The 27,857-nt window shown below is 46.3% G+C and overlaps 1 protein-coding gene across 1 annotated transcript in view; it reads left to right on the plus strand.

The window, feature by feature from the left end:
• The window catches only part of LOC140395958 (pericentrin-like), a 401,239-nt gene that overhangs the window by 278,491 nt on the left and 94,891 nt on the right, over window positions 1-27,857 (plus strand). Inside the window, 5 exon segments of the mRNA XM_072483987.1 lie at window positions 10,166-10,336; window positions 15,718-16,260; window positions 16,925-17,027; window positions 21,975-22,147; window positions 25,485-25,682. Coding sequence (XP_072340088.1) covers window positions 10,166-10,336; window positions 15,718-16,260; window positions 16,925-17,027; window positions 21,975-22,147; window positions 25,485-25,682 — 1,188 coding nt within the window.

The following is a 27,857-nucleotide window of genomic DNA, read 5'->3' on the forward strand; positions in this document are numbered from 1 at the left end:
CATGCTTGTGGGCCTCGCATCCTTCCACTGAAGAAGAATCCTTCGCCGGGCTACCAGGGACGGAAAGGCCAGAATACCGGACTCTTTCGCCTCCTGCCCCCAGCCCGGTTCGACCCTGGATCCTACCACCCTCAACACCGTCCTTGCTACCCCCTTCCAAAACTCCTCCAGCGCTGGGCACGCCCAGAACATATGGGTGTGGTTTGCCAGGCTCCCTGAGCACCTAACACACCTGTCCTCACCCCCCAAAAAACGGCTCATCCTTGTCCCGGTCATGTGTGCCCTGTGCAGCACCTTAAACTGTATGAGGCTGAGCCTCGCGCACGAAGAGGAAGAGTTCACCCTCCCAAGGGCATCTGCCCACGTCCCCTCCTCGATCTCCTCCCCCAACTCCTCCTCCCACTTACCTTTCAACTCCACCACCGAGGCCTCCTCCTCCATCACCTGGTAAGTTGCCAAGATCTTCCCCTCTCCAATCCCCCCCGAGAGCACCCTGTCCTGTACCGTGCGCGGCAGCAGCAGCGGGGATTCCACCACTTGCCGCCTGGCAAACGCCCTTACCTGTAGATACCTAAAGGTGTTCGCCGGGGGGAGTCCATACTTCTCCTCCAGCTCACCCAGGCTCGCGAACTTCCCATCCACAAACAGGTCCCCCAACCTTCTTATCCCTGCCCTGTGCCACCCCGAAAACCCTCCATCTATTCTCCCTGGGACAAACCGGTGGTTCCCCCGTATTGGGGTCCACACCGAGGCCCCCACTTCCTCCCTGTGCCACCTCCACTGCCCCCAGATTGTGAGGGTAGCCGCCACCACCGGGCTCATGGTATCCCTCATTGGAGAGAGCGGCAGTGGTGCCAGCGCCTCCAGACTCGTACCCTCAAAAGACGCTGTCTCCAGCCTCTTCCATGCAGCCCCCTCCCCTCCATCACCCACTTGCACACCATCGCCACATTGGCGGCCAACAGAGGTTGGGCAGTGCCAGCCCCCCCCCCCCCCCCCCCCCAATCCCTACTCCGCTCCAGGAAAACCCTTCTCACCCTCGGAGCCCCTCGCGCCCACACAAACCCCATTATGCTCCTGTTGACCCGCCTAAAGAAGGCCTTCGGGATAAGAATGTGGAGGCACTGGAACAGGACCAAAACCTTGGGAGCACCGTCATCTTAAGTGACTGCACCCTACCCACCAGGGACAGCGGCAACGCGTCCCACCTCTTAAACTCCTCCTCTATTTGCTCCACTAGCCTCGTGAAATTAAGTCTATGCAGGGCCCCCCCAGCTCCTGGCCACCTGGACCCCCAAATACCCGAAGCTCCTCTCCGCCCTTTTTAGTGGGAGCTCGCCAATCCCCCTCTCCTGGTCCCCTGGGTGAACCACGAACAACTCGTTCTTCCCCATGTCGAGCTTGTACCCCGAGAAATCCCCGAACTCCCTGAGGATCCTCATTACCTCCGGCCTTCCCCCCCACCGGGTCCGCCACATATAGCAGCAAGTTGTCCGCATAGAGCGAAACCCTATGCTCCCCCCCACCTTGCACCAACCCCCTCCAGTTCTTCGACTCCCTCAGTGTCATAGCCAGGGGTTCAATCGCCAGTGCGAAGAGGAGGGGGGACAGGGGACACCCCTGCCTCGTCCCTCGATGCAACCGAAAGTACTCAGACCTCCTCTTGTTCGTGGCCACACTCACCATCGAGACCTCGTACGACAGCCTAACACACCTGACGAACCCCTCCCCAAACCCGAACCTCTTCAGCACCCCCCACGAGTACCCCCACTCTACCCTATCGAAGGCCTTCTCAGCGTCCATCGCCACCACTATCTCCCCCTCCCCCTCCCTCGCCGGCATCATGATAACGTTCAGAAGCCTCCGCACATTCGCGTTCAACTGCCTCCCCTTCACGAACCCCGTCTGGTCTTCTTGGATGACCTGCGGCACATAATCCTCAATTCTCGTGGCTAAGACCTTCGCCAGCACCTTGGCATCTACGTTTAACAACAAAATCGGCCTGTAAGACCCACACTGCAGGGGATCCTTGTCCCGCTTCAGGATCAAGGAGATCAGTGCCCGGGACATCGTCGGGGGCAAAGTTCCCCCCCCTCCCTTGCCTCATTGAAGGTCCTAACCAGCAACGGGCCTAACGGATCACAGATTTTTTTGTCAAATTCGACCGGGAAACCGTGTGGCCCCGGTGCCTTCCCCGCTTGCATGCTGCCTATCCCCCTGGCCCGCTCCTCCAGCCCAATCGGGGCCCCCAATCCCGCTGCCAGTCCCTCCTCCAACTTCGGGAACCTCAATTGGTCCAGAAAGCGGCCCATCCCTCCCTCCTCCAGTGTGGGCTCGGACCGATTCAGTTCCTCATAAAAGTCCCTGAAGACCCCATTGATGCCAACCCCACTCCGCACCACACTCCCTCCCATATCCTTAACTCCCCCGATCTCCCTAGCTGCGTCCCGCTTCCGAAGCTGATGCGCCAGCATGAAAATGAAATGAAAATCGCTTATTGTCACAAGTAGGCTTCAAATAAAGTTATCCGACTTGCCTTTTCCCCATATTCATAAATCGCCCCCTGGGCCTTCCTCCACTGCGCCACACCCTTCCAGGTGGTCAACAGGTCGAATTCTCCACAGGCACCTCCGCATACCTCCTGTCTACCCTCACCATCTCCCCCACCAGCCTCTCCCTCTCCCTCTGCTCTCTCCTCTCCTTGTGGGCCCTAATGGAGATCAGCTCTCCCCTAACCACCGCCTTCAGCGCCTCCCAGACCATCCCCACACGGACCCGCTCACTCATCTCCTCGTCCGCCAATAGCCCCACCTCCAAGCGTCACAGCGGGCGCTGGTCCCTCTCCTCCCCCAGCTCTAGGTCTACCCAATGGGGGGCGTGATCCGAAATGGCTATCACCGAGTACTCTGTATCCTCTACTCTCGTTATCAGCGCCCTGCTCAGAATAAAAAAGTCGATCCGGGAATAGGCCTTCTGAACATGCGAGAAGAATGAAAATTCCCTAGCCCCCAGCCTTGCAAGGGTCCACCCCTCCCATCTGGTCCATAAACCCCCTCAGCACTTTAGCCGCCGCCAGCTTCCTACCCGTCCTAGACCTGGAGCGGTCCAGTGCCGGATCCAACACCATGTTAAAGTCCCCCCCCCCCCATTATCAGGCCCCCCACTTCCAAGTCCGGGATCCGACCCAACATGCGCCGTATAAAACCCGCATTGTCCCAGTTCGGGGCGTACACGTTGACCAGCACCACCCTCTCCCCTTGCAGCTTACCACTTACCATTACATACCTGCCGCCATTGTCTGTCACAATGCTCGACGCCTTGAACGACACCCTCTTTCCCAGCAAGATCGCCACCCCCAATTTTTGGCATCCAGCCCCGAATGAAACACCTGACCTACCCACCCCTTCCTCAATCTTACCTGGTTTGCCACCTTCAGGTGTGTCTCCTGGAGCATGACCACATCCGCCTTCAGCCCCTTCAGATGCGCGAACACCCGGGCCCACTTGACCGGCCCGTTCAGTCCCATTACATTCCAGGCGATCAGCCGGATCGGGGGGCTACCCGCCCCCCTCTCTCGCCGACTAGCCATAACCCCTCCTCGGCCAGCCACACGCCCGCACCCCACGCCAGGCCCGTTCCCCACGGCGGCAGACCCCCGTTCCAACCCCCTCTACTCGCTTCAGCTCCCCCTTGACCATAGCAGCAGCAACCCGGTACCCCCCCCACCCCCAGCTAGGACCCCTCCTAGCTGCCTTGCTCCCCCCATTGCACTCCCGCAAGTCAGCTGAATCCTGCTGACCCCAGCCACTCCCGCCTCTCCTTTGACACCTCCAATTGTGGGACATCCCCTGCCCTCCATTACCCATCAGCAGGCTCTCCACCTCCCCCTTCCATCCCAAGCGCGGGAAACAACCCTCGCTTCCCTGCCCCCTCCGGCCTTCAGCGCGGGAAATAGCCCGCGCTTTCCACCTGCCTGTCCCCGCCACCTCTGACGCAGCTCCTTTTACAGGCCCAGTCCCCTCACCCCCGACTCAGGCCTCCCCTCCCCCGCGGGGCCCCATCTCCCCTGCCGGCCATCCACCCCTACTCCATTTACTTACCCCCCTCCAAGAGCCCACCTGACAGACCCAACCAAAACAGTGCCCAACCCACCCTAACCACCCACACTGAACCAAAAAGAAACAAGAGCAAAGAATCCCCTCTCAAAATGTAACACCCCAACAGCAATCCTCGACCACCCATCCCGACCCTCAGTTTGTGTCCAGCTTCTCGGCCTGAACAAAGGCCCACGCCTCCTCCGGAGACTCAAAATAATGGTGCCGGTCCTTGTAGGTGACCCACAGTCACGCCGGCTGCAGCATGCCAAACTTCACCCTCTTCCTGTGCAGCACCGCCTTCGCCCGATTGTACCCGGCCCTCTTCTTCGCCACCTCCGCACTCCAGTCCTGGTATATTCGAACCTCCGCGTTCTCCCACCTGCTGCTCCTCTCTTTCTTGGCCCACCTGAGCACGCACTCCCGATCAGCGAACCGATGAAACTGCACCAGCACCGCCCACGGCGGCTCGTTAGCCTTGGGCCTCCTCGCCAACACTCTATGGGCCCCTTCCAGCTCCAGGGGCCCCTGGAAGGATCCCGCCCCCATCAGCGAATTTAACATGGTGACCACATAGGCCCCCACGTCCAGCCCCTCCGGGAGGCCCAGGATCCGCAGATTCTTCCGCCTCAACCGATTCTCCATCTCGAACCGTTCCTGCTATTTCTTGGGGAGCGCCTTGTGCGCCTCCACCTTTACCGCCAGGCACAAGATCTCGTCCTCATTATCGGAGATCTTTTGTCGGACCTCGCGGATCGCCACCCCCTGGGCCGTCTGTGTCTCCAGCAGCTTAACGATAGAAGCCTTCATCGGCTCTAGCAGGTCCGCTTTGATCTCCCTGAAGCAGCGCTGGATACCCTCCTGCTGCTCCTGCGCCCACTGCATCCACGCTGCCTGGTCCCCGCCCGCCGCCATCTTGCTCTTCTTCCCTCGCACTTTCTTTGGGTTCACCACCACTTTTTTAGTCGCCCCGCTCCTGGTCCAAGCCATACACTGTCGGGGGAATGTTACAGTCGTCTTCCCACCCTGGGAAATGTCGAAAATATTCCGTTGGGGGCCCTGAAAAGAGCCCAAAAGTCCGTTCCAAGCGGGAGCTGCCGAACTTGCGACATAGCTCTGCATAGCCGCAACCGGAAGTCATAACTCCTTAACCTAACCGACGCATCTTTGGACACTAAGGGGCAATTTAGCGTGGCCAATCCATCTAACCTGCACATCTTCGGACTGTGGGAGGAAACCAGAGAATCCGGCAGAAACCCACGCAGACACGGGGGGAAAAAGTACAAACTCCTCACAGATAGTCACCCAAGGCATGAATTGAACCCGGGTCTCTGGTGCTGTGAGGCATCAATGCTAACCACTGTGCCACGATGCATCCAAACATGGGGTCACCTTGGTGAGATGCTGCAGTGCAACTTGTAGTTTGTACGCACTGCTGCCACTGTGCGTCGGTGGTGGAGAAGTGAATGTGGTGGATAGGGTACAAATCAAGTGGGCTGCTTTGACTTGGATGGTGCTGAACCTCTTCAGTATTGTTGGGGCTGCACTCATCTGGACAAGTGGAGAAGATTCCATCACAATCCTGACTTCTGCCTTGTCGATGGTGGACAAGACAGGTCACTGTCAAGGGTTGGTTCAAGTTGCTGAGTGACCCTGCCAAAGAAGAACGATTTGAACTTGGGGGCTTTACTTTATAGCCCCCAGGGGCTTCCCGCCCTTGGGGGCGGACCCCGTACCTGGTTCCAAGTGATTGGACTACTTTCCAATCACTTGGATCGATTTCTCCAATGCTGGAGCGGTTCCCTGATCGCTAGGCGGTCCCTAAATGTTCGTTGGCCTTCCTTTGTCTTGGCTCCTGCTGGCGCCGAGGAGTCTGGCTTGGCTTTATTTACCTTAACTGTTGCCATTGTGCCTGGGAATCGTACATTACTATGTAGATGGCTGCTACATTACTGTGCAGATGGCTGCTGGTTTCAGTGCTGTCTGGTTGTTTTGCAGCTTCCAATATACATGATTTGCTAGTCTTTGCCTGTGCTGGCTGAATTTCCCTTCAGCCTTTGCGGTTCTCCATTTTAAGTCGGGAAGTGGCCAACTCAGGTGGCTACATGAGAGTAGATATTTTACACATTTGCCAGGTAGATGCCAATGCTGGAGTCGTACTGGAACAGGTTGGCTCAGGACAAAGGTCGTTCTGGAGCACAAATCTTCAGTACTATTGCCAGAATGTTATCAGAGCCCATAGCCTTTGCAGTATCCAGTGCCTTCAGTCGTTTCCTAATATCATTTGGAGTGAATCAAAATGGTTGAAGACAGACATCTCTGATGCTGGGGGCCTCGCAAACAGTCTAAAATGGATCATCCACTTAGCATTTCTGGCTGAAAATGGTTGCGTGCTTCAGACTTGTCTTTTGCACTGATGTGCTGGGCTCCCATCATTGGGGATTTTTTATTCATTTGCGGAATGTGGGCATCACTGGTTTGGCCAGCATTTATCGCCCATTTAGTTGCCCCTAGTTGCCCTTCAGAAAGTGGTGGTGAGTTGTCTTCCCTGCAGTCTCTGAGGTATAGATACACCCACCGTGCTGTTAGGGAGGGAGTTCCAGGATATTGACCCAGCAACAGTGAAGGAACAGCGATACATTTCCAATTCAGGGTGTTGAGTGACTTGGAGGAGAACCTTGGAGGTGGGGTTCCCAGGTATCTGCTGCTCTTGTCCTTCTACATGGTAGTAGCCGTGGATTTGGAAGCCGGTGTCTACGGACGTTAGTAAGCGAGTTACTACAGTGCATATTGTAGATGGTACATACGTCTGCCACTGTTCATCGGTGGTGGAGGGTTTGAATGTTTGTGGGAACGGGAGCAATCAAGCGGCTGCTCCATCCTGGATGGTGTCTACCTTATTGAGTGTGGTTGGAGCTGCATTCATCCAGGCATGTGAAGAGTATTCCATTACACTCCTGACTTGTGCGTTGTAGATGATTGACAGGCTTTGGGGGGGGTCATGAGGTGAGTTACTCACCGTAGGCTTCCTAGTCTTTGACCTGCCCTGGCAGCCACCGTATTAATGTGGCTAGTCCAGTTCAGTTTCTGATCCATGGTAACCCCCGGGGTGTTGATTGTGGGAGATTCAGCGATGGTAATGTCATTGAATGTCAAGGGGTGATGGTTAGACCCTCTCTTGTAGGGGATGGTCATTGCCTGGCATTTGTGTGACGTGAATGTAACTTGCCACTTGTCAGCCCAAGCCTGATATTGTCCAGGTCTTGCTGCACTTGGACATGGACTGCTTCATTATCTGAGGAGTCGCAATTGGTGTTGAACATTGTGCAGTCATCTGCGAGCATCCTGACTTCCGACATTATGATGGAAGGGAGGTCATTGATGAAGAAGCTGAAGGTGGTTGGGCCTAGGACACTACCCAGAGGAACTCCTGCAGTGATACCCTGGAGCAGAGATGATTGACCTCCAACCATCACACCCATCGTCCTTTGTGCCAGGCATGACTCCAATCAGCGGACAGTTTTCCCCCTGATTCCCATTGACTTCAGTTTAGCTGGACTCCTTGATGCCATACTCGGTCAAATGCTGCCTTAATGTCAAGGGCAGTCACTCTCACCTCACCTCTGGCATTCAGCTCTTTTGTTCATGCTTGAACCAAGGCTGTAATGAGATCTGGAGCTGTGTGACCCTGGCAGAATTAAAACTGCGCATCCGTGAGCAGGTTTAATAATCTTTATTAGTGTCACAAGTAGGCTTACATTAACACTGCAAGAAGTTACTGTGAAAATCCCTAGTTGCCACACTCCAGCACACGTTCAGGTACACTGAGGGAGAATTCAGAATGTCCAATTCACCTAACAAACACATCTTTCGGGACATGTGGGAGGAAACCGGAGCACCCGGATGAAATCTACGCAGACACTGGGATAACGTGCAGGCTCCACACAGACAGTGACCCAAGCCAGAATCGAACCCGGGTCCTTGGCCCTGTGAAACAACAGTGCTAACCATTGTGCTATCGTGCCGCTTCACAGCACTGATGATGAGTCCTTTCATCACTTTGCTGATGATGGAGAGTAGACTGATAGGGTGGTAATTGACTGGGTTGGACTTGTCCTGTTTCTTGTGTCCAGGACATACCTGGGCAATTTTCTTCATTGCTGTGTGGATGCCAGTGTTGTAGCTGTACTGGAACAGCTTGGCTATGGGTGCGACAATTCTGGAGCACAAGTCTACATTACTGTGACCGGACTATTGGCAGGACCCATAGCCTTTGCAATATCCAGTGCCTTCAGCCGCTTCTTGATATCACATCGAGTGAATGGGATATTTATGAAGCCTCTTCCTTCAGTTAGTTGTTTAATTGGTCACCATCATTCACTGCTGGATGTGAAAATACTGCAGATCTTAGATCTGATCTGTTGGTTGTGGGATTGCTGAGCACTTCCTATCACATGCTTTTGCTGTTGGACTTCCATGTTGTCCAGCGTTTTAGCTTCACAAGATTGACACTTCATTTTTAGGTATGCCTGGTGTTTCTCCTGGCATGCCCTCCTGAACTTTTCTTTGGACTAGGGTTGATTCCCCTAGCTTTGATGAGATGGGAGAGTGGGGGATATGCCGGGCCATGAGGTTACAGATTGTGTTTGAGTAAAATTCTGCTGCTGCTGATGGCCCACAACTCCTCATGGATGCCCAGTTTTGAGTTGCTAGATCTGTTTCAAATCTGTCCCATTTAGCATGATGGTGGTGCTACACGACATGATGTGAAGACATAACTTTACCTCCACAAGGGGTGTGTCGTGGTCACTCCTACTAGTACGGTCAAGGACATATGCATTTGCGACAGGTGTGTTGGTAAGGATGAGGTCAAGTGGGCTTTTCCATCTTGTTGGTTCTCTCAACACCAGTCTAGCAGCTATATATTTTAGGACTTGGCCGGTGTAGTCAGTAGTGGTGCTGCCAAGCTGCTCTTGGTGATGGTCATTGAAGTGCCTCACCCAGAATACATTCTGTGCCCTTGCCACTCTGTGTTTCCTCAAAGTGATGTTCAACATGGCGCACTAATTCATCAGCTGAGCAGGTACTGTATTCGGTCACCAGTTTTCCTTGGTTTGACCTGATGTCTTGAGACGTCAAGGAGCCCAGAGTCAATGTTGATGACTCCCAGGGCAACTGCCTCCCGACTGTATACCACTGTGCTGCCCCATTTCTGGGCGGGTACATCCAGTCAGTGGGACAGGACATATCAAGGAATGGTAATAATGATGTCTGGGACGTTATCTGCAGGGTATGAATCTGTGAAGTGTCAGACTGTTTCTTGGCTAGTCTGTGGAACAGCTCTCCCAATTTTGGTACAAGCCTCCATACATTAGTAAGGAAGACTTTTCAGGGTCTACATGGCTGGTTGTGCTGTTGTCATTTCCGGTGCCTTGGCCAATGCCACTTGGACATTTTGGTTTTGTTTGTTTTGGACTTTGTAGCTGTTTGATTAATGGAGTGACTTTCTAGGCAAGACCGTACTTTTATAGATTCTCATCATGAGTTTTTCTAAAACCCAAATTGCTGCTATGTGTTGGAGATCATTTCAAGGCTGAGGATGACCTTAATCCTCCTCCTTTGTGTAAGCTAGACCGTAAGCATCAATAGGATATTTGGCTACACTGTATCATAGCTGATCCTATTCCTGTCTTTGCTAAGTATCACACACACACGTCATTCAAGTAGCAGAGAAGAACAAAATCATTAGTCATTTCTTCTCTTCCTCTGCCTCTCATCCTGTAACCCAGGGCACTCTGGTTGACTGTTACCATCTCATTAACTCAGCTCTGTGATCAAATATTTGATCTTGGGCTTATGGTGCAGATATTTGCTTCACATCACCCAGTGGTCCAGCCCTTCTGTTTTGGGACATGAAGTTTTACTTAAAAGTTCAATAATATGGAGTTCCCGTTAAATTAGTGAGGATCCATTGATACTGATCTGTATGAAGATAATAAATCCAATCGAATGTAATGAAGCTAAAATGCTGTTCTGCACACAGACTGTCTGATGGGAATTGTCTGTTTCAGTTCCAGACGCAGGAGAAACTGAAAGAGATGGACGCTACCTTACAACAAAAGGAGATACTCGTCACGCAGCTAAGTGCAGAACATAAGGGACTGCAGGCTGAGCTTTCTAAGGTTAAAGAGGAGCTGAACTCCAGCACAGAGCGGATTGAAAAACTGCTGGAGGCAGAACAGGTAAAAGTAATAGTTAAGGAAATTGGGCTCATCCAGCCGAATTTTGTTTAAAGCAATATGTTTTTGAGAAGTCTGGGGGGGAAATGTGCAAATTTTAATTCCTGAGGCTAAACTGCCTCTTTTTAATTACATCTCAAAGTTTTATTCATTCTGCTCTATTCACTCACTTGCACACATGTACCACCTGTTAGTTTTGACTGTCTCTGTTGATTCCCAAATTTCTTTCTCTGTCAGTCTGGCCTCAATAAAAGTCGAGATGGATTCGCACGTAAAAAGAAGTTATTTTATTCAGCTTGCAAGCTTGATTCATTTCACAGAAACATAAGAGACATCCAGTCTCCTACATCCCAGAAAGCGAATGAACAAAGAGACAAAGGGATCTCTGCAAATCAATTCAAATGGTATCAAGTTTCACATACTCGACGCCCATAGGTCAGCCTATATCCCTCCTGACCTGTTTGATCTATTCCGATTGGCTCACTTCCAATCCCTTTCTCTGGCCCCTATCAATGCAGCATCACTCTCGTAGACACACCTCTTCCTGCTTTCCCCATGCGGTCTCAAATCCCTTTGTCTCTATCTGCCAGAATCAAAGTGGCTTATTTCTACATTACATTAACTAATATCTCTAAAGTAACTATTTTATATCACATTCGTCATCTCCAGTTTATGAACATACAAACAATGACAGGAAAAGACAATATTCATCCAGTGTTTGCACATAACGTATACATGCTCCAGAAATTATGTGATATCCTGGGTGAAGTGAAGGACAGAATTCAAAAGCACAGAAAATTTCAGGTTGTGAGACGGAGGGAACGAAGAATCTAAGATATTCCTCTCCAATCACACCAGCCATCTAAGCTAGTTCAGGAGGTCACTCTGATAACTCCCTGCAGTGCCCATCTTTTATAAGAGATCATTTCTGCCCCAGGCAGAAACAAGTCTAGCTTTGCCTTGAAGAAATTGACATCTATGGTGTGAGCCACCCAATTGATAATTGAACTCTTGTTATAATTTGTTAAAAATCCATTTAAGGAATGTGGGCGTCGCTAGTTAGGCCAGCATTTATTGCCCATCCCTAGTTGCCCTTCAGAAGGTGGTGGCCTTCTTGAAGTGCTGCAGTCCTTGATATGTAGGTACACTCACTGTGCTGTTAAGGAGGAAGTTCCAGGTTGCTGCCCCAGCGACAGTGAAGAAACGGCAATGATATATTTCCATGTCAGGGTGGTGAGTGACTTGGAGGGGAACCTCCAGGTGGTGGGGTTCCAAGGTATCTGCTGCCCTTGTCCTTCTAGATAGTAGTGGTCGTGGGTTTGGAAGGTGCTGTCTGAGGAACCTTGGTGCGTTACTGCAGTGCATTTTGTAGATGGTACACGCGGCTGCCACTGTTCGTCGGTGGTGGAGGGTTTGAATGTTTGTGGAAGGGGGAGCAATCAAGCGGGGCTGCTTTGTCCTGGATGGTGGTGAACGTCTTGACCTGTGGTTGGAGTTTCACTCATCCAAGCAAGTGGAGTGTACCCCATTACACTCTTGATTTGTGCCGTGTAGATAGTGGACAAGCTTTGGGAGGTCAGGAGGTGAATTACTCACTGTAGGATTCCTAGCCTTTGACTTTCCCTGGTAGCCACAGTATTAATATGGCTAGTCCAGTTCAGTTTCTGATCACTGGTAATCCCCAGGATGTTGATTGTGGGGGATTCAGCAATAGTAATGCCATTGAATGTCAAGGGACGGTGATTAGGTTCTCTCTTGTAGGAGGTGATCATTGGCTGACGTAAATGCAACTTGTCAGCCCAAGCCTGGATATTGTCCAGGTCTTGTTGTAGGCCTGGTGTACCAGACACCAATTTCGAATAGCAAATCGGGTGAGAAATCCTAAAAGTTTTCACTTTGTAGAACTGTGAGGAAAGGATACTTAGCTCCAGGAGTGATTCCATTGACAAATAGGGATCTTTTATATTAGAACAAACTATTATTAACATAGCATTAGCCACATTAACATCACAGAAAAATATCTCTGCAATTAACAGTTAAACATTTCTTTAAAGAAAAAGCAGGGAAACACAACCAGTAACATATCTTCTCTATTTCCATTAACATCACAGAAAAATAGCTCTGCAATTAACAGTTGAACATTTCTTTTTTAAAAAAGCAGAGAAACACTTTAACTACTAACTTATATCTTCTCTATTTCCAATTCAGCAAAGACCATTACAGATCCAAAGACACTTAAAAATAAAGTTAGCAAACACAGGATTACTTGCTGTACTCTGTTGTAGAGATTCCTAAGAAAGACTACTTAGAAAGAGATCAAGAGAGAACCTTTCAGGAACAGCTTGCAAATCCTTCTGTCTTTGTCAGACTAAAAAACCTACTGCCAAAACTGCTTGCTGCAGACCTGGCTCCTCCCATGAATTATATCATCTGTATCCCACTATGTTCCTTGATCTGCTTAACTAAGACAAACACCAGTCTCCATAAATTATCTACACTCCAGGGAATCGCCAGCAATCGTAACAATGTTGCATTAGGCAGCTTTCTGTAAACAAGGAATGGTTAAATTTAATCATGCCAGTCAACTTTTATGACCTCTTAATTGCAGCTTTAGCAGACACACAGTCTGGATACCTTAAACTAACTTTACTGCAACAAATATACATAATACAATTTATAGAAAAAAATACTGCATTCATCATACTCAGTAGTTATAGTTTGAATTGATGATAATTGCTGACTATCTAGAAGCCTCAATCAGACTACTCCCTAAGTCTCTTTCTCGAAATGGTGGCGTACTAGCTATTATTGCCTATCTTGATAACCAAAATACTTTAACTGTGAATTTGTCTTGAAGCTCTACTGCTTCTCGTTGAAACTCTCAATTTAACCTGCCATGTGAGGAGACCAAAACTGGACACAGTATTCCAACTAAGGTCTGACAATTGTCTTGTACAGGGCCAAAATAGTGTGCAAATTGTAACTTGACCATAAAAAGGTAATCTAAACGCATTGTGAAGATTAATCTTCTTTAATATATAAAAATAACGAAATTAAAAATACAGTATGGACTTAGAAACGGGAAGCCGCTAGCTAAATATCAAATAGTAAGGGAAAAGAATCCGAACTAATGATAATTAAAAATGAGTATAAACAGGTAACAACAACAACTAATTATGTCACAGCACAAATAAGAAGATGCTTAATCATAGCGCTCTATAATATATTTTTATAATTGAATGTATCCCAACAGCGTACCCGTTGAAATCATAGAATAGAATCAGAATCCCTACAGTGCCGAAGGAGGCCATTCGGCCCATCAACTCAGCACCAATCCTCAGAAAGAGCACCCTACCTAGGATCAGACCCCCACCCTATTCCCATAACCCAGTAACCTTTTGGACACTTAAGGGACAATTTAGCATGGCCTGTCCACCTAACTTGCACATTGTTAAACTGTGGGAGGAAACCATTGCCCCTGGAGGAAACCCACACAGACACGGGAGGAAGTGCAAACTACACACAATCACCCAAGGCTAGAATACAACCCAGGTCCCTAGTGCTGTGAGGCAGCAATGCTTTTAAAAAAATATATATATTTATTAATGAGGCAGCAATGCTAACCACCGTGCCACACCTATATCACTTTGTTCATGAACCTTTAGAGGTCAATGTACTGGAATGCCTGCTCTCCCCCTTCTCTTGTGCTTTTTCTTAAAGGGTGTATGAATGTTGAACATTCACCCTGCCAAAGGTATAATATGTGATTACACATTATGAATAATTTGAAAAAGTACAAGTCAATCCTCATGCAGCAAAATTCACCAGAAACAGTTGAACTTTGTCTATAGTATTGATCCTTGCACAAATCTCTGTGTTTGAAGATTGTGTTCCCGAAATCCTATATTTAGACGTTAATAAAAAACGTGATGAGCTGCAGTTCTAGTACTGATGCTGTGAAACACCACCGTCTCCAAATAGATTGAAATCCATCTATATAAGTGTTTTGCCTATGTCCTTTCATCTATTTCTCATAAAGGTATTCCCACTAATGCCAGAGCTTTTTGGGGGTCCACCACTTTTAAGTCATAATGTCCAAGTAATCATAGATTTCTTCCTTCATGACTTCCTTTAGAATCTTCCCTATTGCTGAAGCCTAGCTCATGGCCGATAAATTTTCAGGTCCATCTTGTCTCCATTAAAGATAGGGACTACATTAGCAATCTAATGTTCACTTGTTACGTGTCCAACCTTGGAAGGTGAAAGAAGCACAGTGCATTGTACATTACCAAAATATTTCTGGCCATAGTTTTCTGTAAGACAAATTCAAGTTGAAACGTGCATCCTAAGTGAAATGAAAAAGTGCGGAACTGGAATTGATCTTGTCACTGGACTAGTAATCCAGACGCCCAGAGTACTCTGGGATCTCTGGTACAAATCTCGCCACTGCAGATAGTGAAATTTGAATTTAATAAAAATCTGGAATTAAAAGTCTAATGATGACCATGAAAATATTGTTGGTTGTCGTAAAAACCCATCTGGTTTACTAATGTCCTTTACGGAAGGAAATCTGCCATCCTTACCTGGCCTGGTCTCTTTGTGACTCCAGACCTACAGCAATATAGTTGACTCTCAACTGCCCCTCAAGGGCAATTAGGGATGGGCAATAAATGCTGGCACAGACTGCGATGCCCACGACCCATGAATGGATTTTTAAAAATGAAGTGGGAAGTCTTAGATTGTATGCTTTCATTTCCCAAGACCCCCCCCAAAAAAAAATCAGATGGATGGGGATTGTTTATAAACGGTAAATGACATTCAGGGAATAAAGCAAAGGTAGGTAATTAACAATTTTATCCACGTGTAATTTTGGTATAGTTCTGTAACTGACTTACCTATGTGTGCCATTGATCAGGACGTGTAAGCAGTTTCTCTGTTTTGAATTTATAAATGTTAGGTACATGCTCCATTCACTGGCCCATCTATCAGCTGAATTTGGACAAGCAGCTAATTTCACAGGGCACTGCTGGCAGAATATTTCATCACTTGATAACTGCATCTCTTAAGTCTAAATTTTAAAATGATGAACTCTGAACAAGGAGCTATACCTAAAATATCACTTCCAATTTTCACAGATGCTATATATTTTGGCATTTTGTTTGTATTTCAAATTTCTATCAATGTTTTTTGTTTAAGTGTAACATTTACTATGAAATACACCTGAAGCGTATACTATGAGAACATTTAGATGATTAATTAGAAATGTCAAGTGTCTAGTACAAAGATGCTAGTTTGTTTTAAGCAGTTTTGAATTCTTGAAAAACTTTTCCTAATTCTCTAAATAGCTGAATCTAATTGGGTCCCATGTGCACCTTTTTTTATAGGAAAAAGACCACACCATTGCCGACCTCGAGATCCACACCCGTAACCTGAAAGCGCAGGTCAACCAACTGCGAGAAGCCTTAGTGCAGCAAGAGGAGGAATTAGCAAATCGGGCAAAAGAAGTTGAAAACCTGAGTGAAAAATGTCGTAGGCAAGGATATGAACTGCTGCGACTGTCCACTTTGGAAGCAGATGGACCACAAGTTAGTTACAAGGAAATCTCGCAGACTGTTGAGCAAGATGGGCATCAGCCATTTGTCTACAATCATGCTATTAATGAAAGCTTGTTGAGTTCTCCAGAGATGATGAGAAAATATGAGGAAAGTCTGGAATGGATGAATGGACTGCACTTGAGCAGGGTTTCAGAAATCAGTGGTGTGCACAGCACGGACATGGAGACAATGCATAGCAGATCACTTGGACTTGGGAAAGACACCGATGAAGAGGGCCAGAGCATCAACTCTGCAAAAGACAAACTGCATGGGCATTCTCCAGCCACATCTGATTATGCACATTCCCTCTCAAAATCCTCTGATGCAGAGAAGGTGAGAGAGAGCAAAATTCAGTTTTAAAACTGTGTTCTGATTCACTGTTTTTTCCACCTGAATGTGATGATTGATTCAGCCACATCATTATACTCCAGGTGCACTCTTTTAGGATGCTGGTCAGCATTTTAAGTTCCCTCATTAAACCTTGGTTTTCATTGGGTTGCTGCTGTTGGGCTTAATTTCAACTTCTGTTTTTAATTTGTTCCTTTGCTATATGTACATTTGTAGGGCATTTATTTTGAGCACATCCTGGTCAGCTTGGAAAAGTAATGGAAATTAGCTTAGAATTTTGATTCAAATTTATTGTTACCCCCTTCCATATCTAGTACTTTGCTTGTTCAGAAGTGTGCCTCGCAATGAAACTGAGCAGAGATATTAAAGTATTACAGGGTAGAGCAGGAAAATGAGATAAGACAAAATCACCACATTTTGGGGTTCCAGCACCAGTCCAGTTGTGAGGAGCTGGTATGTTTATGATTCTGAGAGTGATTTGTATCATTGTGAGTCAAGTATCTGTTGTGATGCTGGTTCTTCTGCTGCTCACTGCTTCAGTAATTATCTGAAATTGTTTTTTAAAACTTGTTAATTTAGGATGAATAGAATGTCATAGTTTTTAAGATTGAAGAGATATATTCTTAATAGTTTGTGTTTTTCTTCATAGGTACAAAGCGATGCAAAAGTAGATCTACCACTGACAGCCTTGCAGGAAGATGGGGCATCGACAGTGTCAATCCCTGACTGGATAAGTGATGGCTGTAGCAGCAGTAAGTATGCCAAAAAGAACACAAAACCAGGGCAGTGCAGTGGTTAGCACTGCTGCCTGATGGTGCCGAGGACCTGGGTTCGATCCCGGTCCTGGGTCACTCTCCGTGTGGAGTTTGCACATTCTCCCTGTGTCTGCGTGGGTCTCATTCCCAGAACCCAAAAAGATGTGCAGGGTAGGTAACTTAGCCACGCTAAATTACCCCTTAATTGAAAAAAAAGAATTGCCTACTCTAAATTTATTTTTTTTAAAAAGAAAGAAAACACAAAATCTTTCCCCCATTCTCACTAACAATTCATTCTCTCTCTATACTCGAAACTGTTTTTATTCCTCATATGAGATCATGTTGATTCTCCATGCACAAGGCTAACATCCAAATGGAAAAGTAGCATGGGAAGTAAACAGGGTCTATGATAGATGCATTATCTCCCCTACCGCCATTGTCTAATGTGGGTTTCATTCTGGGAGTGTGGTAGCAGTGTATATCATCGACAAGATGCACCACAGAAACCCACCAAGGCGCCTTCGACTGTAGCTTCTAAACCTGTGACTTCTACCACCTAGAAGGACAAGGGCAGGGGATACCTGGGTACGCCATCACCTGTAAGTTCCCCTGCAAGCCACACAGCACCCTGACTTGGGGATGTATCACCATTCCTTCAATATCACTGGGTCAAAAACCTGGAATTCTCTTCCTAGCAGCACTATGGGACTGCAGTTGTTCCAAGAAGGCAGCTTGCCATCACCTTCTCGAGGGCAATTAGGAATGAACAGCAAATGCTGGCTTAACCAGCAACACCCACATCCTGTGAAATCCTTTTTTAAAGCATACTTTTGTCCAGAGCCACCATCTAGTTTCTGTGATTATGTGGCCGTTATTCAGCCTATTGTAAATATTAAAAAGAGTGATTTAATTGATCTCTGTCCCTCGACATTTAAAAGTTGAAACCCTCTAACTAACCATTTCTTCAAACATGTAGTTCTACGAACTACTGGGATGCAAATGAACTTTCCTTAGGATGCATTTGATGATTTTTCAGTGTGAGTTATTCTTGTGATTAAGATAGCATACAAATGGATTGCTTATGCTTTCTGGGGTGTTTGTAGAGAGACAGTCATGCCTGTGATTGGATAAGCTCCTAAATCAGTGTCAGCTCTCTGACTAAACATGGTGGTTCAATTTAGTTAAATAAAAGCAATATACTGCGCATGCTGGAAATCTAAAATAAAAACAGAAGGTGCAAGAAAAACAAAGGGGTCTGGCGATATCTGTGGAGAGAGGAACTGAGTTAACGCTTTGTTTCCAATAGGACTCTTCTTTGGAACTCGAGAGGTGGAAGTGTGATGCGGTTTGTGCTGTTGAATAATGGGAGTGGGTAAGATAGAACAAAAAGGAAGGTCAGGGATAGGTTGGAATGCTGGGGAGATTAAATTACAAAGATCATGGAACAAAAGGTAAAGTAAGTGGTAATTGTTATAGTAAAGAAAATATTGGTCTAGTCCATGACTTGGTGGTAGAATAAAGAACAGCAATATGTGAAAACAAATACGTGAAAACAAGGTACAGATTGATACCTAGTCGAAGAAAAGGAGGGCAGGGTTCTTGGTCTTAAGTAAGTCCAAAAGGTTTGGTAGTTGAGGTGCTGTTCCTCACACTTGCTCAGGTCAGAAATGTGAACACGAGATTGTATGAATTAAAATGACAATCCATTAGAAGGTCAAAATCATGCTTATGGATTGAGCGGAATGTTCCTCAAAGTGATCATCCAATCGCCAATTGGTCGTCTCAATGTAGGGGAGACCGCATTGGGAGCAGGGAATACAGGGTACTAAATTGAAGGAAGCACACATGACTTGGAGGGAGGGAGTGTTCAGGGATGTGGACTTTGAAGAGAGAGGAGATGATAAAGAAGTTGTTCCATCTTCTGCGATTGCATGGAAAGGTGCCATGAGAAGGGAATAAGGTGATGGGAGTGATCAGAGGAGTGGACCAAGCTCTTGCAGAGGGAGTGGTCCCTTTGGAATGTTGACGGGGGACGGGAAAATGTGTTTTGTTGGGTCATGATACTGGTGGTGGAAATGGCGGAAGATGGTCCTTTGAATGTTGAGGCTTGAGGTAGAATATGAGGACAAGAGAATCCTACTGTGGTTCATGGTGGCAGGTGCAACGGCAGGTGCAGGGAATGGGTCGGACAAAGTTAAGGGCCCTGTCAACCACAGGTGGGAGGGAATCCTGGATTGAGGAAGAAGGAAGAGAGAATCCCTACAGTGCAGAAGGAGGCCAATCGGCCCATCGAGTCTGCACCACCCTTCAAATGAGCATTAGCTATGTCTACTCCCCGGTCCACCCTGCCCTATCCCGTGACCTCATAACCTAACCTGCACATCTCTGGACACTAAGGGGCAATTTAGAATGACCAATCTACCTAAGCCCGCACGTCTTTGGACTGTGGGAGGAAACCGGGGCACCCTGAGGAAACCACGCAGTCGCGGGGAGAATGTATCAACTCCACGCAGACAGTGACTCAAGGCCAGAATTGAACCTAGATCCCAGGTGCTGTGAGGCAGAAGTGCTAACCACTGTGCCACCATGCCGCCCCGATTGTGAAAGGTAGCATCATCAGTGCAGATGAGATGGAGAAGCTGGGAGAATAGAAGCTTGCCGGAAGCAGGGTGTGAGGAGGAAAATTCGAGGTAGCTGTGGGAGTCGGTGAGTTATAATGAATATTAGTAAACGGCCTATTCCCAGTAATAGAGGCAGAAGTCAAGTAACGGCAGGGAAGTATCAGAGATAGACTATCTGTATATGAGAGAGAGAGGTGGAAATTGAAGCAAATTTTCTAGTTTTGGGTGAGCAGGAAATGCAGTCATCACCACACCGAGGATAAGAGTTGAGGAGCAGAACTGAAGCAAAAATTGTTGCACATACACCCCACAAAAAATAAACATAAAAGGGGCCATGCAGTACTATGAGCCACATCTTTTACTTGGAGGAAGTAAGACTGGTTAATGGAGAAATTAAGTTATTCAGTGGATTTTAAACATAGAACGATGGAGTTGAAATGTGTAGGAAGTGCCACCGGTTTTAACCAACTTGGTTTTGGAGCTTGAGTGTCAGCTGGATGCACAGCGGTGTTTCCATGAGGTTGACAGGTTTGTGGATAGCACGGGCGGGATTCACCGTTCCCCAATAATTTCATACAAGGCACAGGTCAATAGGGAGGAGCACCAGCAGCTGGTGGATAAAATCTTGGAGGTGGACGGTAAGTAATCTGAGAACTCCACTCCAGAGCTTCTGGCCAGTAGAAAGAAACTGTAGACACAGTTTAATCTGCTGTCCACAGATAAGGTGGTGCGTCAGCTGCAGCGCACAAAGGGGGGGGGCGGCGATTATGAATATGTGGAGAAGGCCGGTCTTTTGTTGGCTGGCCAGCTGAGGTGGCAGGCAGCCTCCTGAGAGATCATCCAGGTACGGGATATGGGAGGTGGGCTGGTAGCTGCATCAGACAAGGTGTGGGGTGTTTGAGGAAGTGTACAGGTCACAGCCACCAGACGATGAGGCAGACATGGGGTCGTTCCTGGAGGGGTTGGAGTGTCCCACATTATGGGTTGAGGAAGTTTTAAAGGCAATAGGGAGCATGCAGGCAGGTAAGGCACCGGGGCCAGATGGGTTCTGTGTGGAATTTTATAAAAAGTTTGCTGATCGGCCAGTGCCTTTGTTAGTGGCGGCATTTGAAGATTCATGGCGCGGGGCTCTATCCTGGAAATTATGATGCAGGCATCTATCTCACTCCTTTTAAAGAAAGATAAGGATCCGGTGGAGTGTAGCTCATAAACCAGCTGATCTCATTTCGAATGTGATGGAAGCGAAGCTGGCGAGGCTGGGGTTGTTTTCTTTCAGAGCAGAGAGGTTGAGGGGACCTGATTGAGCTGTACGAAGGTATCAAGGACATGGGTAGATAGGAAAGAACGTTTCCCCTTAGTTAGAGGAGTCAATAACCAAGGAGCATAGATTTAAGGGGCAGGAGATTTAGAAGGGATTTGAGGAAAATCTTTTTCACGCAGAGGCTGGCGGGAATCTGGAACTCCCTGCCTGAAAGGGTGACTGAGGTGGGAACCCTCACAACATTTAAGAAGCATTTAGAGGAGCACTTGAAACACCAGAGCATATAAGTCGACAGACCAAGTGTAGGAATAGCACTGTTGCTTCACAGCGCCAAGGACCTGGGTTCGATTCCCGGCTTGGGTCATTGGGTCTGTGCAGAGTCTGCATATTCTCCCCATGCCTGCATGGGTGCTCCTCCGGGTGCTCCGGTTTCCTCCCACAAGTCCTGAAAGATGTGCTGCTAGGTGAATTGGACATTCTGAATTCTCCCTCTGTGTACCCGAACAGGCGCCGGAGTGTGGTGACTCGGGGCTTTCACAGTAGCTTCATTGAGTATTAATGTAAGCCTACTTATGACACTAAAAGATTTATTATTATTATAAATGGGGTTACAACAGATAGGTGCTTGATGGCAGGCATAGATACGATGGACCGAAGAGCCTCTTATGTGCTGTAAATTTCTATAATTCTATCCTTGTGGAATAAATCTGAGCTGGAGACAGTCAGGAAGGAGATGTGACTGTAAAACTGAGTTTTGGTAAACAACTTATCAATCAACCCGAAAGAGCAATTAAGGCAAGCATGCCAAATTTCAGTGGGAAAAAGTCAGCCTTATTGGGATTAGCAGATGCTATGATGGTTGTAACCTCGGCATTTGGTGTTGGATTAATTATCTTCAATTCCAAGCTACTTTCTTTAACCTTAAGTATTATGCAGTCGATTAATTTAATTCCTTGCTGACAAATGTCTTTCGCTATCTCAGTAAGAATGGGTAGCTGAGGAATGCAATTGTAGCCTTGATCTGAAAAATGGAAATATAAACTTTAAAATTTCCTTCTACAGATGCAAGTTTGGATCTAGGAGCAAAACTAAATCAGGAGCTTGAAACAACGGAACGACTGGACAATAGTTTTGTGGAGTATCTGCAACATCGTGGAATGGCATTGGTTGATGTGGACAGTCATCAAAGGGAACGTAAATTGCCTGGGGTGGAAGTGCCTTCTCGACAGCTACAGGTCTGTTTGATTTTACTTTTCAACTGTAGGAATGCAATTGTTGAAGTGCTGAAATATACAGATATGTTGTCATCTAACAATTTATTGGTAATTAATCATGCAATCCATTAAATGTACTTTTATTAGTGTTGTGTTATTTCCATCTCAATCATATCAAGACAGGTCTCACAGACTAAACAATATTTAAAAGTGCTTAAAATGTTACAGTTTGTTAAAGTCAGTTTCTCAACGTTTTACTCATTTTTGAAACTTTTCAGGGGTGATGAATTGATTGAAAAATTGATTTGCTCCTATAATTCGAAAGAAAACCTGTGAAATTTCCCATTTGTTTGCCAAAAATCAAGTTTGGAGATTTGTAAATTTTATATTGCATAGACTCAGCTAATGTGCATGTATTTCTGCACGTGATGTTGGCAGGAACCATAAAATGCAACACAAAAGGCAGCTATTTGGCCCATTGCGCTGTGTCAACTAAAGAGCTATCCAAATAGTTCCATTTCCTTATTATTTTCTGCATTATTTTCCCCTTCTACTATTTATCCTATTCCCATTTTAAGCTATTTTTGAATCTGCTTCTACCACCTTTTCATGAAAGCATTTCAGATCATGACAAGTTGCTACATTAAAATAAATCTGATCTCTCCTCTTCCAATTGCCTCAAATCTGTCTCTTGTTGTTCATACTGTACTTCTGCCACTGCTAACAGTTTCTCCTTATTTACTCTATTTGCAACCTTTCATGATTTTGAACAATTACTTTTTCCCTTAACCTTCTCTGCTGAAGCAGAGCAACCTCAGTTTCTCTAATTTCTGTATACAACTGAAGCCCTTCATCCCTGGCACCATTTTAGTAAATCTCCACTGTACCCTTGCTGGAAACAGGTTCAGAATTCCCCCAACTGGGCCAGGACCAGTGTTTTAAAAAGGCTCTGCATTACTTCATTTTGTACTCCTATGCCTCTGTTTATAAAACCAAGGATCTAATAAAAAAATCTTATAACTGGTTTCTCAATTTATTCTTCCACCCTGAAAGATTTTTCTGTACATTCATCCCCACTATTCTGCTCCTGCATCAAAGTGTTAGTAGTTTATATTGCCTTTCCTCATTGTCTCTTCAAAAATTTATAATTTCAATGTTTTATCATTGTTTCATCTCCCATAAGCTTGTCCATGTTAACAGTCGGTGTGCTCCTGAAATCTGTAATTCAATGGGTTGTTAACTTCGATGTTGAAGTATAAATGCTTTCCCAGCCAAACAAATAAAAATCTGCTTCCAGCTTCCTCACTATTAACTACATTTCTGGGCTTAGTGTCATCTGCAAACTTTGAAATTATGGTGCAATGTTCAATTGAAACCCAGCACTCTGGGTAGGAACAGCACCTCATCTACGGAGTGGGCACTTTACAGCCTAACCATTGAGTTCAGACCATGAACTCTGACCTCCGTTTTGATTTTTTTTCTTTTTGCCCAGACCCCTCTGTCCCTCAAGACCAGCTGGTTCTTATGTTTTGTATTCAGAGAGCCCTGACCCTTGTCCTGTTATTAACGCATTCTGCCATCTGACCTTTAGGTGACTATTAGAACCGTACCCTTTGTCTTGTGTCCATGACATCTTTGTCAAACCTCTCCTGAGCTCCCACCTATCTCGTTTTTTTGCTCCACACCTCCTGCAGTATAAAATCCATTACACTTACAACTCTCTTCAGCTCTGGAATGAAATGAAAATGAAAATCGCTTATTGTCACAAGTAGGCTTCAAATGAAATTACTGTGAAAAGACTCCGGCGCCTGTTCGGGGGGGCTGTTACGGGAATCGAACCGTGCTGCTGGCCTTCCTTGGTCTGCTTTCAAAGCCAGCGATTTAGCCCTGTGCTAAACCGCCCCTAGAGAAGAGTCATATGTACTTGAAGTGTTAACTCTGTTCCTCTCTCCACAGATACTTCCAGACCTGCTGAGCTTTTCCAGCGTTTTCTGGTTTTTTTACATTTCTGGCCTCTGGCCAAGTTCACATCATTAATCTGAATCAAAAAGTGCAGTGTTCCTAATACTGACTTCTGGGGCCCTTCTGGACCATCCTCCATGTGAAACAACCATTCACCATCAATCACTGCTTTCTGTCTCTTAGCCAATTTTGAATGCCACAGAATTTATCCCATGTGTTTTAAACTTGCTTATAAATCTATTATACAGTACCTTCTAAAAGCCTTTTTACACAACATCTGATGGAGAAATAGTGGGAGCGATTCTCCGAGCCCCGCGCCGGGCTGGAGAATCGGAGCAACCGCGCCACGATGCCCCGACGCCGGCGCCTGATTCTCCGAGGTGCAGAGAATCGGCGCCATTTGCGCCGGCGCGGGCCGCTGGAATCGGTGGGGCCGCCGATTCTTCGGCCCAGATGGGCCGAAAGGCCACTCCGCCACCTCCAAACTCTGCAGGAATGCTCGGGGGGGTGGGGGGGGAGCGGCTCCTTCACCGGGGGGGGGGGGGGGGGGGGGGGGGGGGGGCCTTCGAAGGGGTTTGGCCCACGATCGGGGCCCACAGATCGTCGTCCGGCCTCTCTGTCGGCGGGCCTCCTTTCCTCTGCCGGCAATGTTATTGCCCTGCGCCATTGTTGTGCAGGGCAACCTGGGGAGGACGACCACTGTGCATGCGCTAGTTGGTGCCTGCCCAACTGCGTAGGCGCGGGACCCAAGCGCCGCGTCTTTTACGCGGCGTCGGAGCGATGAGGCCCCGACGCGCTTAGATTCCCATTGGGAGAATCCCGCCCAGTGCATCTGGGTATAGCTCTTAGTCTGATAAATTTGGAACAGCAGTCATTCTACACACAAATAGAATGAAGTTTTGAGAACAAGTTGAATGTTTGAGGTTGACTGAATTCTGCCAAGAATTGCTATCTTTATTACCAATAGCCCCACAAGTTATGTTTGTGCGCTCCTGCAGCAAAAGAGTTCTGGTAAGTATGCTGGAAGAGTGTATGCAGCATTCTTGCTTAACAGAAGTCTGTTTAGACATTTGATATTGATATCATGATAAATATTGGAACCTTTCTGATACAAACAGGTTTTCACACCAGTCAATGAATACATATCCCAGTTATAGAAATGCTTATCACCAAAAATATTACGTCACCTCTACTGTATTTAATGTAATCTCCTCCATTATGCCCAAGATTTTATCATGTATACTACTTGTATACACTACTTTCACATAATGCAATTATATCCAATAATTTATCAAAATGTGAAATATTGCATTTGAAGGCTGCTTCCGACATTCATTGTAGTTCAGCATGTTGTAGTGATTGAGGTTGAGATTTGCTCCATCTCTTCTCTCATCAGGCACTGCTGAACAGGGTGCATGAGGAAGGTTGTCGGGTATTAGCACTATCAGAAAGGCCTTTTCTTTGCCCTGAACCTGAACCTGTCTCTGTCTTGAGCAAAACGATGAAAGAATGGCAGCAAGAGAAAAGGGCACTGCTTGAAACAATTCAGCTATTAAAGGACTTGCTTTCCAAAGCAACCGACAAGGATGATGAGGTAAGTTTACAGATCTCTTGTGAAGAGGTGTGCCTGTACCTTATACGGCCAAGGTGTGCCTCTCCTCCCCACCACATATAAAATACTGCACAACTTGAAGGGTGAGTTTGCAAATATAATTTTAACAAATGAGAAGAGTATATTCAGAGGAAGTATGTGTTTTCTTATAGCAGTTGTATTCGGTACTATTGGAAGTTAGGGGAATACAATTATTCTGTTCTTTTGGACATCTGCATGGCTTATAGTTGAAGCTTTTCTATTCCAGTGGCCAGATTGTGGTGTTACTTTATTTCTTGATATGCAGGTGGTTTATTGTGCTGAGGTAATGTCGAGTCAATCACAAGGTAGAGTAAACTAAGTAGAGGTGGCAGAACATAATGAACCAATGTCGATGTCAATCTGGCAACTTCTGTGGTAGTTTTCTGGTGCTAACCAAAATTACCAGATTTATTGAAGTAATTTTCACCGCTTTACATGGTGAGGTTTGAATTCAGATGGAAAAGACAAATTTCTGATGTCTAGGGTTAGCAAAATATTTGTGCAGTGGTACGGATTTCTTAAAAGAATGCAACATGTTGCATTTTCTCCTTCGTTATCATTACATCTTCATTAACCTCTTCAAAATTAAGTAATTCTATCCATTCCTTTCAGCTAACATATGCGACACTGCCTTGCCTCTCATACATTAGCTTTGTTCATAACTCTTCCAGCTTGGCAGATATTACATGTTATTACTTTCCATTCACTTGCATCAAAATGTACATCCATGTAAGATGGATTGGGTGGCATTGCATGCCTAACTGCTAGAATGTTAGTGTCTTAAACATCCAACAATTTTCCTGTTTATTCAAACCCATTTTGCATGAATTAAATCAAATATGCACTAGAAAAACAGTGGCAGATGTGTAATTACAGAAGAACAGGGGTAGGCTGTTCAATCCCTCAAACCTGTTCCACCATTCAATGTGATCACGACTGATCTATGATCAAACTCCCACCGTCGCCCCAAATCCCTTCGATTTTGTCCAGCAGAATATATAATCAATCTTAGCATTAAAATTTACAATTTATCTAGTTCTGCGTTTTTTTTTGTTTTTTGAGACATATACACTCCTCCTCCCTGCCCCCCCTCATTGTGTTGTGCAGGCAGTGTGATTTCTTTTTCTCTCTCATTCTATCTACATACTTTGACCACCCAGACTGCTCAATTCCACCCTCAACCATGCCCTTTTCACTGCTCCGTTCCACACTCGGCCGCATCCTTTCAGAGAAATTATGCGTGCACCATGCCAGTTGTGACATAGCGTGCACCAATATTCAAAGTCCCATTGTCTCATTTTCATAATGTCTGATCTCATTACTGCACATTATCTGCACATTATTTGCACATCATTCTGCAGTCAGGCCCATTTATAGATAAATCTCCGTGCACTATTCCTTTTTCCATCTTCCCTCTTAATAGCTGGCCCTGTTAAATTAATTAAATATAATTAATTGGGATTTATACATGTCACTGCCTACATCCCACAAAAGAGTAAAAGAAAAGCTTGAGGCCTTTAAATCTGGTTGTTTTTATCAGTAATAAAACAGAATGCTGGAACCACTTAAGCCAGGCGCCATCTGTGAAAAGAAGAGAGTTGAGAGTTCAGGTTGATAAATGTTGGACAGAAATTGAAAATTTTACAAATGTAACCAGTTTAGGCATGTACAGAGGCAAGAAATAGTGGTGAGGGGAGAAAGACAATAGGTCTGTGGTCGGATAAGATGATTAAATGACCAAAGGCTGATATAACAAGACAAAAGCTAGTTGTAACGCGATGAGAAAAGAAACAAAAGATAGATCTAGTGAAGGTGAATTTTTTATTATTTGTACATGGGATGCGAGTGTCACTGGCAAAGTATTTGTTGCCCATTCCTAATTGACATTGAGATGGTGGTGAGACACCTAAATCACTGCAGTCCATGTGGTTGGTGTAGATATACCCATGGTACTGTTAAAAAGGGAGTTCCAGATCTTTTGACATGCAACTGTGAAAAAAACACGGCATAGTTACAAGTGTGACTTGGATGGAAACTAGGAAGTGGTGGTATTTCTATGCATATGCTGCTCTTGTCCTTTTAGGTGCAAAGGGCACAGATTTGGAAGATGGTATCAAATGAAGCTTGGTGAGTTGC

The sequence above is a fragment of the Scyliorhinus torazame genome, chromosome 2 (genome assembly GCF_047496885.1).
Source record: "Scyliorhinus torazame isolate Kashiwa2021f chromosome 2, sScyTor2.1, whole genome shotgun sequence".
Classification (NCBI taxonomy): Eukaryota; Metazoa; Chordata; class Chondrichthyes; order Carcharhiniformes; family Scyliorhinidae; genus Scyliorhinus; species Scyliorhinus torazame.